The sequence below is a fragment of the Argentina silus genome (assembly GCF_951799395.1).
Source record: "Argentina silus genome assembly, chromosome: 18".
Taxonomy (NCBI): domain Eukaryota; kingdom Metazoa; phylum Chordata; class Actinopteri; order Argentiniformes; family Argentinidae; genus Argentina; species Argentina silus.
The window spans coordinates 12,161,455-12,173,037 of NC_139672.1; the positions used below are offsets into that span (position 1 = coordinate 12,161,455).

The window sequence follows — 11,583 nt, forward strand, 5'->3', positions numbered from 1 at the left end:
AGAGGAGTGGGTTGGATGAAATTACATGTCAGACAAGGGTTCACATTTAAAAACTCCTGTTCATGTTTGTAGAAAGTGTTTGATTGCATTTAGAAAAGTATTACAATGGGTCACATCTGTGTCTAAAAGCTTTTTGCATTCTGCTGCAAATTATGTAAGCAAAGTGAAATGTCAAAGCACCCCATTGTTTTGAGCACCGTACAGGCCTCTGTGAAACCTACACAAATACAATGTTTTCCAGAATTCTTCTAATATACTGTAAGAACAAAATGTTATCGTTATGAGATCAACCAGCAATTTTGCTTTCCCCCCCTCACAGTTCCAAGACGGCAACTCAGGGCTAGTAGTTTCAGTTTCCATTCAATTACAACCGAGTAGTCATGAATATTCATTCTGTCATTGAACATGATAGAAGTTTAATATCTACAATAAGCTGAGGTTAATTCCAGATAAAATGCTTCAAAATTAGTCTCAAATAAGATGAACACCCAATCACCTCATTCTGGTGATAGTGCAAACCCCATATACTTATCCCACTGCCATTGTGCAACCACTTGATGCCTTGTTCATCAGAGAAAGAGTCACATAAAAGGACTGAATTAAAATTTAAAAAATCAATTTGCATATGCAAATAGGAGCAACCAAACATAAGTACATGTTGTTGATATGGCTCCAGGATGTGTAACTATCTTTATGTTGATGTCAACAGACAGCGGAATATTACTTTGAAAATACAGTACAGTTTCATGGGGGATCATTATCTTCACTGCACGTCACTAGAATTAGTAGATTAGTACTACCCAGAAATCCCCTTGAGGGTGACTGTGGGCGACCTTACACTACATTCTAAAGGCACACTCCAACGCTTCACTGCAACCTCATTACGCTATCTTTGCAGGTGCTACAGTGCTGCACAAGCTATATTTATAAGCTACAGTACAACATAACCTGGTAATCTGTTCCTGAAAAGAGGATCACTAAATTAGCAAGCTCATTTAAAAAAACAATCAGATACTGTATATCTCTTGATTTTCAGGTTTATCAACATAGCATAAACTTGAACACAGGTTGTTGGGAGTGTCGAGTTATCAGTTATCAGTTACACCAAGTATCTTTCTTTATGAACTTGAAAATATTAAGTAATTTCAGGATATTTAAGAGAGTTAGGTGGCAAACTCATTGATCCTGCTTTCTGGAACAGCCCCCTGGAGAATTGGCGAGAGTCAAACACTCTTGCAATCCATCCATTCATAAGACAGAACCAGGGTTGGGAATTATTGCAGTGTCCAAAAAGAAAGTCCTGCAATACTGACATATCATCAGTGTATGGAGTAACTGACAGTAAAATTGACTTTTTGCTTATCCAAGAGATGGAGTCTGGTCTTGCGACCCATTTAGAAATAAGATTCCTTTTTTCTTTTCACTGACTTCTCACTAAGATTGGTCTTGGTTTTGGTCTCGGTCTAATCTTTCCACATTTGAACTGGTCTTGGTTTCAAGACATTGGGTCTTCTTGGTCTGGTTCTCATAGTATCTGGTCTTCTCTGTCTCAGGGGATCTGGTCATGACTCTATCTCTGACAGGCAAACAGACAGACAAAGAGACAGATACACCCACAAATACCAGGGGAGCAGTGGGTAGCTCACTGGGATGGACAGCCAAAAAGGATGACCACAAACAATGGCAACAGGTGTGTCTGGCTTTTGTAATGATGTCGCTGATGAGTCGCTGATGAGTCGTAGATCAACTAGACGTGACATCATAACCTCTGATCTGGCAGAACCTCTGTAAGAGTTGGATTGTTTGTGCTCTCGCTTGAAGGTCAGTATCGTCAATATTCAAATCATACGTCTTAAATCATTACACCCAGGAGGCTGGCACAATATCCCACCTTGATACTTGTTCTTGGCGAATCAACAAAGAACTCAAGTCCCTTATCAGTAGCATGGTGGTCTGTGTTCTAATGCCCTCTACACCAGTGTGCATGACAGGCGTTGTTTGTCACGACTATTCACAGATATACACTTGAACATACTACTCCCATTAATGTGGTTTACAAGGTTTTGATTGCACCCAATACAGGAAGCTTGCTGACGTGAATGAGAATGCAAATGCCCTTTGAGCAAAACAAAGAAATTGATTATGAAGTAAGTTTCTTCAGCACAAGTAGCTTGCTGTGAGTGATTAATGGGGTTGGTCATTGATTTCCTTTTGTTTAGATCTTTGTTAACTTTCTGGAGACACAATTATAATTTGTTTCCAAACAATAAATCCAATCTAGCTCCAGCAAATTAAATCTCCAAATAGCCTCTTATTTTACATTTCAACATTTGGATATTTATCAAAAGGCACTGCATGTAAATGATGTTTCTGTTTTTATGCATTATTATTTTTGATTTGATCTTGTTTTCTACTAAAAATGAGAAGGTGAGCATCTTGTGAGATTGAGGAGGGCTTTTTATAGAGATTTGATGACTTGTCAGTTTAACCATTGTGTCAATGGTTAAATCTTCATATGCCCCCAACAAAAGCTGTACATCACATGCAAGAACATTTTGATGAGATATCTACCTAGCATATATATTTCTTTTCTATTAGAATGATAGAGAGATTTCTGTTTATTTGTTCAGAGAACAGCCATTGTCTAGTTTTTTTTAAAAGCATTACAAAAGGTATTTGATACATTCTGAATTCTCATTACAATGTACTATCGATAATTTGCAAGTCAAATGTTAATGTTCGAAGTACTTTATCAAACGGCTTTGCCTTATTCTTCAGATTTAGCACTTTGAAAACTTCCCCAGATCCAGACATTTATATACTTCCTGATTTCTCGCATCATCTCTCCAAGATAGTGATAATACGATTTCTGTGTTTTTCGCTGTTGAGAAACAAACTGGATTATGAACAGATCACTACATAAACAGCTTTCTAAAAGGAGGCAGCTATTTTAAAAGAGGCTGAAGAAATGCAAAGAGGGATTTAAATTTTAATTTGAATTTATTCCAGCAAGTGAAAGGTTCTTTTGAGAGGGGATTTCAGCAAAGATGATGGTATTTAAAAGTGATAAACAAGCATCTAAACCTCCAGTGAAAAACAGTCATTTTGCTTCTTTCTAGTATAGGGGAGGAATTGGGCTTGCTATGGTCACATCCCAAAAAATACAAATAAGTAATAGTAGCAATTAAAATGTAAATAAGTTGGATGCATGGAGATGTTGCAACTGATTGTATCGTAAATCGGGTAATTAACTTAAGGTCTTGACACACCTTGATTCAATATACACCACGTTTAGATATATGTAAAATAATGGGTGTATATTTGTGTAGCTTCATATACTTTGCACAATATACTGCATGTATTGGTCTATTCTATCATCAACTCACGTAAACTACCTTGTTACTGTCCAGACAATGTCTGGACAGTACATTGTACATTTGAGGTCAATGTACAATGACCTCAAAGGGTAACTCCAGATCCACCAAAAAGCAGATGTGCATGCAAGAGGTCAATAGCATCTCTAACTTGAGTTTCTTGAGTCAGTTTCTTGAATTTGACAAATCCTATTCAGTGGGTGTAGAGTTTGAAAACGTAATTGTATCTCTTGGTGGGGGATCGATGCCATGGGTGGTGGCCCAAGGGAGAGGGTATCACAATCTCAGCTGGTCTCATTGACATGAAAGTTCAACATGGTACTTTTTTGAATGTAGAATTAGAATGTTTTATCATGCTCAAGATAAACTATAGAAAAGCCGTAGTCAGTCATGTACTGTACTTGTACTTGTTAAGACACCCTTATGGCAGAACTCTGTGTAGGATTGGCTCTATAAAGCTACATTTTACTAGTTGACCACTCAACTAATGCAGAGGAACCTAGGGAGACAAAGAGTTACATCATTTTGTTGTACAGTTAATCCGATCATGGGCAGTGTTTGTGCATTTGCTATCTTCGGAAAATGCCAGCAAAGGCGCTAAGTAAACCCATTTTACAAGACTCCCTCACAAGGATACAGTGCCAGTATCGGGATACAATTTCACACAGCAGCATGGCTCAGTCACATAACCTAAGCAGGCTTAGGAAAATGGAGCACTACAAAGTGTTGCACTTTCTCCCTCTTCATGCATACCCCTTTCAACAGACGAGAAAATGAATGGCCGATTTCAGTTTCAACATATAAGGAACAGGAATATATATACCGTAAATTCACCACTGACAAAACAAAAAGGCAACATATTACCTTGGGGTTACAGTATGTATTCTATGTAGTTATAGCTTGTGTAGATAGTTGCTGAAAAAGGGAGAGAGAGTGGAAGTGTGCACCTGGCATCCTGCATTATAGCCTGGCAACACTCCTCCCTGATAATTATACTGAACACACAGTCATTCAGGGTTGGGGCTGAAATAGGAACACTGTCCTTTGAGACAGCCTGTTTTAGTGGCTATGCAGACGAGATCCTAAGCAGATGATAATGCCTTTTATGCTATTTACAGACGTTTACACACAAGAAGGTATAGGGAATGGTTTTCAGCTAGTGGAGCCATATTGCCCTTTACAGGAACTGGATTTGCCAGAGGCAGATCAGGCAAAGATACATTTGTGACTGAACTTAGAATGAAAGCTTAAGATACCTTTTATGTATCTGAGGGTAACAAGACAGGATAAATATTGGGGAAAGTAGACAGGAAATATGAGTCCAGTGGCCTGAATGAGCAGGAAGGCCAGCTTTGGTCATCCAAATACTGCTCTATTCTTACTCTGTCCACATAGGGGTGCATTTGTACAGTATGTGGAGCTTCTCTGCCATTTTTAAAATTTGGATTCTTTCTGTATGTACAGTATGCTAAAATGCAAATATAACTGTAAGGTTAAAGAATGGAGAGGTATACCCGTAGACTAAGGCCTCCGACTAAGGTTGAATTTTTCTTATCTACGACACGGTATCATGAATTATAACATTACATGGTAGATGGAGCTCATAAGGTATCAAAACAGCATTGTAATTGTAGGTATTGAAATGAACAAAATGGAGACTCAAAGAAAAAGTTTTGCCACATAAAAGTCACACAGAAGCCACATTAGCATGTGAAAAGAATAAACAGGAGCATTCTCAGTTACACATTCCACCTGGCTCCTAACCAATGTCCTTGTCAGAAGTCCACCCACCGCAACTGGCTTACAGTGAAAGACCTCCTGGGGGCCGCAGTGACCATTCACTGGGTTCTCTCTTTTTCCCATGCACCTGTGACTGTTTTTGTGTTTGCTATTTTTTGCTTTGTCTTTTTCTGGCAACGCCGTATCATTGGAGACACACTTTCCCTCAAAAGGAAATCTCCTGCCCAACAATGTGGTTTGTTTGTTCACCGGATAGGCGGGCTAGAGAGTCACATCGAAAACAAGCCACAATAATAATTAAAATGGCCACAACCAAAAAATAAGCAGAGAGAAGTAGAACTGTTTGAAATCTGAAATAAGTAAATGGGGGTACTTTTTCCATCTTGGTTCCTTGCCTTTTTGCGGGGACTCACAGGTGCAGTTGGAAAGGTTCTCCTCCTTGCTCTCCTCGGACGGCTCATCCGGCTTCTCCATGGTCCTGGACCTTAGAGAGCTGCTTTTCCATTTTCCAAAGGACTTTGCCACAATCGCTTTGTCCGCTCCTTTCATTGTTTTCTGTAAAACACATTTACAGCATGACTTCCCAGGTTTATCCCTCTTGTGAGCCATCTGCCCCCTTTTCTGGCTCCCAATAAACCTGGGCTCATCTTTCCCAAGCCCAAAGTAAGAGAGAATTAGGGCATTGTGTGCATATGCATTCTCTTAAGCTTTCCAGAAAATGTCCTGATTGCCCTGGCATATTTTTTAGACTGCTTGGACATTGTTTCTTGTTTGACATTTTGCAATCCTGTGTGAGGAGAGAAGCTTGCTCACAACTATCTGAAACAATAGTTTAAAAAGTAAACAGTAGATTAGAACTGGGAAAAAACAAACACATTTTCAAATTTAATCCAACTTAAAGGAAATAAAAATAGCACATTATGCCCTAATTGAGTGCTGTACAGTCCACAAATACTATTACAAGGCCGATCGGGATTAGCTGTGGAACATACCTAGTTATCTATAGCTGAGTGCCAAGACTGCTAGCAGTGGGCAACTAAATTTCAAAAGCTGGCAAATCCAGTTGTCTCCTAAATACAGAAAGTACTTAAATCCACAGCTAACACAAGAAAAAGACGGATAAAGGGTGCTCTGCATATCACCGAAAAGCTTGTGCACTTTTCAGAATCACTGGCTAGGTTAAACAAATATGCTAAGTAGAGATCAAAACAATCCTTTGATCTGCAGCCTAGTTTCCAGAGGAATGGCTTGGCTGTTGTTGTAAATAACTTGTATAAATCTGTACCATTTGCCTTCAGGTAATATCAAAAGTGCCAGGGAATCATAGGCAAATACCTTGTGGTTAGGAAATAGATCAGATAAAAAGCATATAAATATTTTAGCTGTAGTATACTGTACCATGATTTGTATGCATTAGCTTTGCCTATATGCCAAGGTTACAGTACATGATGACTGCACTGTACTGTACATTAGTATAGCAGATATATTTGCAATCAAATATGAGAAGTAGCCTAGCGGACTATTGAATTAGATTCTACCCCATTCTATTTTGTATTGGGGGAAAAAATATCCTACCTCCAGCATCCCAGTCAGGTCACACACAGTGTAAAACATTGTGTTCAAACTTCATACAAAAGAGGCTTGAAGAATTAGAATGCAGAAGCTATGCAACTTGCTGACTAACTTTGCCCTCTGTTTTGATCGAGCACACAAAGAAAAACGCTGTCCATTCAAAACGGACAGCATAACTCTTTTCAGAGAGAGGGGGGGAGCGTGAACAAACGAGGCCATGTCCTGAGCTGCAGTCAGTCTCGCGGCAAGCCCGTACGGTGAGGGCCCACAGGGCCTGGGACCGGCTGACACCACACACTCAGAACCAACAGTGCAACTTTTGTGCAAACTATCCTCTTCTGGAAACCTTATTTTTTCTTCCCCCCCCAACTTGGACAGTGTGCTTTTCAGTTCAACAGCTGGCTTTGACGCTTACCTCTGCTCCTTTTTTTCTTTTTTGGGAACATAAACATGTCTGTGGTCAATCTATGAGCTGTGACAATGAACAAACGGGCAAATGTTTTGTGATTAACAGGATAGACAGTGGAAATCCTGATTTTAAAATATACAATATGTCGGCCGACACAATGATCTCAGAGTGGCAGGCAACTGGTATAGCATCCCAATTCTGTAGTAGCATGTAGCTTTCTGGGGATCAATTGTAACAATAACATTACAGGCTAAAAATTACTTGAAAATAATCTACTATCAAAGCAAATACAAATGATTGCAAACTCTAATGTAGCGAGCTAGCTTGCAAGCATGAGGTAGCATATATAGCGCCATGCCATGTCTGTAGCTGTAGAATGTGCTAGCACACCAACCAACATGTTAGCTAGGCTAGTTGTATAGTTTATTATTCATGCACCTTTGAGGACATTCTCCTTTACTTCCTATATAGGCCTACTGTAGTTGACTTCCTTTGACCTTTGCTACCTACTTCCTTCATGAAACACCGGACCCCCCTCCCCCAAAAATAAATAAAACCAGGACACAATTCCTCAAAAGCTTATTTGAAGCTACATACCTGTTACAAAGCATGACCTCTTAAGTAGAAACAAAGGTTTAACTAATCTCATGTTTTGTTTTCAAATCCAATAGCCTATCTGAGGTTCGTCCAAAAAGTCAATTTGATTTTATTTTGCCCAGAATAGTCAATATTTGATGGTTGTCCAAAAACATCAAAATATGACAAAAATGGCATGAAACCAGTGAGGGATTGTAGCGATGTGGCTACAAAGTTATGGAACTGGGTGAAACAACGGGATATGTCTGTAATGTGAAGAGGGGCAAGTATTCTGCTATAGGAGGGAAAAATTATATGACTGTTACCGTAAAGGCCTGCAAAGTTCATTGACATCTATCATATCCTCAGATGTCTCATCCTACAGCAGATAATCTTGATTATACTGAACCCTGGAAATGAGAATTAGAGAAAGAACAGAACAGAACAGAACATATCCTAGACCATTCTGCTTCAGATGCTTGCTTGTATGGAGCTAAAAACTGGACGTGAATTGCACCGCTCTGTATCAACTTGTTAGATGGCAGCCTCTGTCGCGAAGTGGTGAGAGCGGCACATATGCATTATTGAAGAAAATTGTGAAATGACAGATTCCGGGTGTGATACTGAGGGAATGACTAACTAATATGGAGGGTGCCTCAGGCTGTTAGCTTTGAAAAAGCATTTTGCACGTTACTTTGTCTTGTCAATCAGATTCCTGGAGAGGAAGAGGTGACCGATAATTTGAATTAATTATTTTCTTATTGCACACATGTTAATTAATGTCAATGAATGTCTTTTAATAACTTATCATGATAAGGACAATATTCAGATGATCAAACTGACATTTTGTCTGGGTGCCTACATATCTGATTAATTACAGTCATAATAAACCATAATGGATAATGTGTTTTATGGACATAGTGCAGTTAATCACACATGTCATTGGATACTTCAATAGCGTTAGATGAGACAAAGTACCATTGATTAACATTGCGCCTATACTGTAGAACAGAGAGTGCATATTTGTAATTTCACCACAAATACCATTTTTAAACAGTGAGACAAATCTCAATCTCCTCTGAAATGTCAATGAGGAGAGGGAAAAACATCTCTCCGACGAGAACAGAAAACAGCAAGAAGTTCTAACAAGGAAAAGCCTGCCAGGTGGCGAACTGGCTGCACCAACAGAACGCACAATCTGTCTGCTTCTCCTTCCAAACCATTGACAGCTGCCATCACCAGCCTCACACACACTTGCACCCAGTGGCTCCTCATCTCCCTGCCCATCCCTCTTTAGTGTTTCCTGCTAACCTCCCAGACAGGGTCACCTGGCCCCCTGGATGCCCGTCTGTGGGCCTGCTGGCCCCCTGGAGACCTGCCTATATGTAGGGGAGTCATGGTTCACGGAGGTCTGGCAGTCTTCCGTTATTAGACAAAGCAAGACTAGGCCTATGCCTCGGATCTGCAAACATTGCTTCTATTCTAAAATGACACTGAAAACGCTGTAATGTTGAGGGAATATGAAGTGTTTTGACTTTTCTGTCGGATGTGCTTGATTTCTCAGTAGCCATGTAATACTGTAAGCACATGGACAGCTCAATACAGATTTCATCATTGCTATTAGGCTATAAACCTATGTTGCATCGCAAATTCTGTCAAATATCACAAAGATTTAACATTGTGGTGGAATCAGAGTTGCCCCCTTGGATGTTCATTTTCATAAAAGAAAAAGAAAAAAAAAGATATAGAATCCAAAAAACAGAGAGCAAAGCCATGCTAGCCATATTGATGCACAGAGGCTCAAAGGCACTGCTAACTACAGAGCTAGCATTGCAACCGGACTAAAAATAAAACCTGGCAAAGTTATTCTGATCTCTTATTGGTCCTATAGTTTGATTTCACATTTAGCATTTGCATTCCCCTCCACGTAAACATTTCATTCTTCTCCCCCTGCAATACAATGAGACTTGAGTGACTTTGGCAGCAGATTTTGGATCGGTGCTCCTGAATCCACCAGTGTATGTTATCAGCAGGTAAACAAGCTTTCGAACAAAGCCATAATGGAACTGCAAGCAGCATAAAGAGGCTCATCTCAAAAGCTATACAACCCATCAAAGCTGGTGTCATTTCCTCAACACTGCACTGCAGCTGGAAAAATGCATGGCTGTTAGTTACAGTTTAAATCGGTCTATTTTCAGACACTCCAAAAACTATTCGTATTGATTATTTACTTGTCAGTAAGCAGCCAGATTACCTAAATAAAACAACAGATTTTTTTTATGTTTACCAGGTTCTTTGCTGTTTTGTTTTCGGAGGAGGAAATGGAAAATGGTGTCATGCACTGAAATCAATGGGATTTGTGGTGTTTGGTATTTGAATAATTATTCTCAATTGCAAATGAAATAGTTCACTCTATATTTGAGAGGATTACTTACAAATCTGAACTGAATGTGAAAATGACTTGGGGAGCCCTTTAAAATGTAGAGTTATTTGTCATAAATTCTGCACTCCAGATATAAATCTTGTTAACCACACATGTTGGTATTTCTAACTGAACTTTCCCCCTATTTGCCTTAGGGTACGGCACAGTTACTCAACCAAACCTACACACTCTTTCTTCCCAGTGAGTGAAGGAGCCCCAAAGCTTCATTTTTCATATGGTGAATTATCTCTATTGCGGTAATTAGCAACAAAACCATGCGATCAGATGGATGGAAGACGATTTTCAGTAAGAACCCAGTAAATAGCACTGTTTTAATTCAGAATTATCCATATTTATGTGGATATGTGTTACTAATAGTGATATTATGTTTTTTTCATGTGGGAAGAAAATGTAAGATCCAGATATTCCTTCTTCCCCCATATTTCTCAGACATTTCATCACACATTAAATCTGCCCCTGTCTGGGATTCTGTACTGAACCTGTGGTGAAAGAGTGAAAAGAAGGGACAATAAAGGATAAGATATGAGACATGTCTGTTTGATCATCGTTGTGTGTAGGTGAAGTTCTGTACTTGGTCTCTGACAGCAGATGTATAACCTAATCTCTTTCCCTAACCCCATTCTTAGGCATGAATAGAGGGAAATGTGACGGCATTAAGTCGATTTACTCCTTGGTTTGCAGTTTCAGCCGTAATGCCACTGGTTCTTCTTCTTCGACAGACTCGTTTCATTTTGATTTTCAAACATAAGAGTGCTATAATGCGCTCTCATTCATTTTCATTTATCCATAATTTTTTGTTCATGCATATATTTATTTCATGAATAATACTTGTTTATTTGCGGCCTCATCTAGCGTAGTGTCAAAGATGTGAGAAAATCAAATTCAACTTACGTATGATCTTGAAATAGAGAAAGATATGAGTAACAAAGGGCAGAATCTAAGACTCCATGCATGACATTCTTTGTGTCCTATCTTTCATATAACCGTTTTGATATTACAAATACACTAGAACTCTGTAAACCTTCTTTGAGTGTTTCAAACATCTGATGACAAGTAATGAAAAGCCAGGAGGATGGAGCGCTTTGAATTTCAACCATTTCAAAGCAGCAGTCTTTATTATCCCTTGCATGGATTCCTGTTCCTCTTTGAGTAGAGCTGAGGAGAGATCCATCTGTCTATTCAACTTGTTGCACTTATGCATCAATGCCTGCTGATCTATAATAGACAATATATGTTATGCTACTGTGATTTATTTTTTTAAGAGGCTGGGAGGTCACAAAACCTATGATTTGAAAGGATCTTGGCAGGTTGCAAACGTACATCAGGATAATAGACTGCTATGTAGATGGCAATATACTTATTTTATTATTGACCACCATTCATCCAAGGTTAGCATGCAATGAAAACAATGGTATTCAGTAAATGAGAATCCTGGATTCACAGTGTAGACAGTCATACATAAGCTAAAG

At 39.1% G+C, this 11,583-nt stretch overlaps 1 protein-coding gene across 1 annotated transcript in view; it reads right to left on the bottom strand.

Moving 5' to 3' along the window:
• The window catches only part of st18 (ST18 C2H2C-type zinc finger transcription factor), a gene marked incomplete at both ends in the record, with an annotated part of 45,862 nt that extends 39,134 nt beyond the window's left edge, over positions 1 to 6,728 (bottom strand). The window contains 2 exon segments of the mRNA XM_083689786.1: positions 5,510 to 5,669; positions 6,690 to 6,728. Coding sequence (XP_083545912.1) covers positions 5,510 to 5,669; positions 6,690 to 6,728 — 199 coding nt within the window.
• Between the last annotated feature and the right edge of the window lie 4,855 nt (positions 6,729 to 11,583).